The sequence below is a fragment of the Melampsora larici-populina genome (genome assembly GCF_000204055.1).
Source record: "Melampsora larici-populina 98AG31 unplaced genomic scaffold MELLAscaffold_83, whole genome shotgun sequence".
Taxonomy (NCBI): domain Eukaryota; kingdom Fungi; phylum Basidiomycota; class Pucciniomycetes; order Pucciniales; family Melampsoraceae; genus Melampsora; species Melampsora laricis-populina.
In genome coordinates this window covers 83,361-86,287 of record NW_006768847.1, presented here as the reverse complement: position 1 = coordinate 86,287, position 2,927 = coordinate 83,361, and the positions used below count along the sequence as shown (strand labels likewise).

The window sequence follows — 2,927 nt, the reverse complement described above, 5'->3', positions numbered from 1 at the left end:
CCTGAGTGCATGTCAGGACCTGGTGCACCTGTCAGCCATACAGGACATGTCTTCATGTCAATGCGCTGTATAGATTAGGGCTGTGACCCGGCCCTGAAGTTTCAGGGCCGGCCCCGGGGCTTCGCCCGACCCTGAGTAGACCCGAAGGCCTCCTGAAAGTGCTCAGGGCCAACCAGGGCACGCCCTGACCTTATTATAGGTGCTAAAACCAGCCAATACAGTGATTATTTTGTTTTTTATTGCAAGTTGATGTGTCTGTGATGGTTTGTAGAAGCTATATGAGCCCACATCAAAATCAAAAAGAGCTGCAGGAGGAATTTTAGAAAGACAGATTTTGTCAACACAGCAAAAGTACAGCGGGCCTTGAGCGGCCCGGCCCCGCCCGAGGCGCCTGCAGGGCTTTTGTCACCTCAATCACGTGTGTCAGGGCACGTACCGTGTGCCTCTGGAAAGACGTCGGGCAGACTCAGCCGGCCGGGGCCGGGGCCGGGTCACAGCCCTAGTATAGATCATACCATCAACACACATACAGATGCACCCTGAGCACCACATGTTGTGACTTAGCCCTAAATCAAGGCTGGTGAACATATGTACCCTAGGTATCAAAAAGCTTGCACTTCACCTTTGTCAAATACTACCCAACCCTTAATCAAATAATCTTGAGGTGCTCATACATACCGGAAGAGTACATCCAGGGTCATATTCTCTCTCCTCAAAAGGACTAAATACTTACATACACATAACTTGCATAAGTATGCATATCAAAGGATCAAACAAACTAGGGCGCAGACCCTTTTACTCCTGCGTACCCTTGATTACCCCAAGCTACCCCAGGTGATGCATTGAGAGCTTTTAAATACCGGCCATTTGTAACTCTATTTCGGACCATCCCTTTATCCCCCACTACTACATACAATCCAGCTTTATTTCAAAGTTCATTGAACCTTCTTTGTCCCCTTAAAATTCTTTTACATACAACCCTACATATTTGGTTCATATTCTTCATACACCATGAATCCAGAGTTTAATTGTGCATTAGCCTGTGCTCCAAGCTTCCCAGACAACTCACATGCTTCAGCCCACACTTGTCAATTCCAGAATACCCCTTCCGCTAATCCCGACCCAAACAACATCAACTCCCCCAATTGTCTACAAGCTGTTGAAGAGGAGAATCGGAAATTGAAGGAAGAGATTGAGTCTTTGAAAGGTCTCTTCCACAACATTGCAATCAAAAACTCCAACCAAACTAACACACCAAGCAAGACACGCCGACCTCGAAAATCCATAACTCCTCAGAAGTTGAAAAATAAGACCTCTCATACTCATGACCTTGATAAAGTAGATCCCGATCATATCAGTAAGAAGTTACTTGTAAGTTATGAACTCGTATATTTTGATGCTCCTTATGATCCTGTGTACTGATACCAACCAAATTTACTACAGGCCAGTTGCTATGATCTGGCTTGGTGTTTGATGAACTGCGAAACTGGTACTTCTCCAGTTCCTGATGCTCCATCTGTCCTTGAGCAAAGAAAACTCAAAGGCTTCTTTGACATGTTGCCAAACCCCCCTAGTGACACTGCCGGACTACGGATTCAGCAACGCGAACTTGCTTCCATCACAAGCAACTCAAAGATTGTTCAAGATTACATCGACTTTGTTCATGGTACCATGCGACGCTGGGGCATCACTTGGTTTACAATGGATTGGGAGAGGCACTATGATGACCAATTCAATCAAAGAATGTGTCAGTTTTTCATCAAAGTATGGAAATGGGGTCTTGCGTTTGGCTGATTTGGCCCCCTGGTTCGAAACGAAGCTTCCAAATTGGATATGGACGAGCTGTTATTCATGGCTATCTACTGGCGACACACAAAGAGTCTGCGTCGATACTCACCATGTCCGTGTGGTGTTCGCTTGTCAACAAGCGCACATGAGTCGCCTTTGTGCCTCAAAGGCATTCCGTGTGCGCTCGTTGTCGGGCGACTGCCACAAGGACACGGTGACTATAAGCGCGGGAAAAAGGGTGAAGAGATTTTGACAGGGGATCAAGCCAAGAACACTCAAAGACAATCTCTCAAGCGAGTAAGTTGTTTCTGGAACTTTACCTTCTCAAACATACAACACACTGACAAATCCTGCTTCAGAAATCTGTTGTTCGACAGCTCTACCTTCAAAACCAGGGTGTCCATATAAGTTTCATCGAACCATTCAACAACAAGGATGCTAACTCTGACAATGAACTTGTCATGCACAACGATTCACCGTTAGCCTTGGCCAAAGTCCCTGCTTGGCGTTCCCAAAAGGCGACAGATTTCATTGACTGGATTGAGGCCAGACGTAGAGCTCAGTGGGTCTCAACTACCACCCTTCAACAGAAAAAGAAGTACGGAGTAAAAGCAACCCTCAGACCACACCAAAGATCTCAGCCACCCATCATCAATGAAAAAGCACGTATACCAATTGGTCTACCAGAAGATTGGTATTCTGGCGACTTTGTATCCTCACTTAGCTATGCTGATAAGAAAGCTCTGGAGATCCGACCTGCAATATTCACAATAGAGACCAGGCGCGGAAATCCCGGGTCTTGTTATCACTAGAACATTGTTAGGGTGCTCGTTTTTCTTGGTTTTTCACACTCACGTCTCAAACGTGGCTTATTTCACTACAAAAAGAATAATGTTTTCTGGGCAGAAAACACAAATATTGATATACAAAAATATTGGGCGGTCAGGAGGAGGGCAAAAAATACAATAAAAATGGCTGTTGTTCCTGGTGTTGAGAGCTTCAATCTGAGTATTGTATCGTATTCTCAGAGTGAATATTGTTGAACGTACTAACAAAAAACCCCGTATTCATCAGATGTACACCTGTAACAGATGCTCAAATTTGGTTCCTCAGATTGGGGAGGACAATTTGACATATAC

General features: G+C 45.2%; 1 protein-coding gene across 1 annotated transcript in view; it reads left to right on the top strand.

Annotated features, from left to right (window-relative positions):
• Positions 1-1,011: 1,011 nt before the first annotated feature.
• MELLADRAFT_113383 (uncharacterized protein) overlaps positions 1,012-2,927 on the top strand; it is a gene marked incomplete at both ends in the record, with an annotated part of 2,840 nt that continues 924 nt past the window's right edge. The window contains 4 exons of the mRNA XM_007418056.1: positions 1,012-1,371; positions 1,444-1,747; positions 2,045-2,085; positions 2,166-2,498. Coding sequence (XP_007418118.1) covers positions 1,012-1,371; positions 1,444-1,747; positions 2,045-2,085; positions 2,166-2,498 — 1,038 coding nt within the window. The remainder of the gene's footprint in view (positions 1,372-1,443; positions 1,748-2,044; positions 2,086-2,165; positions 2,499-2,927) is intronic.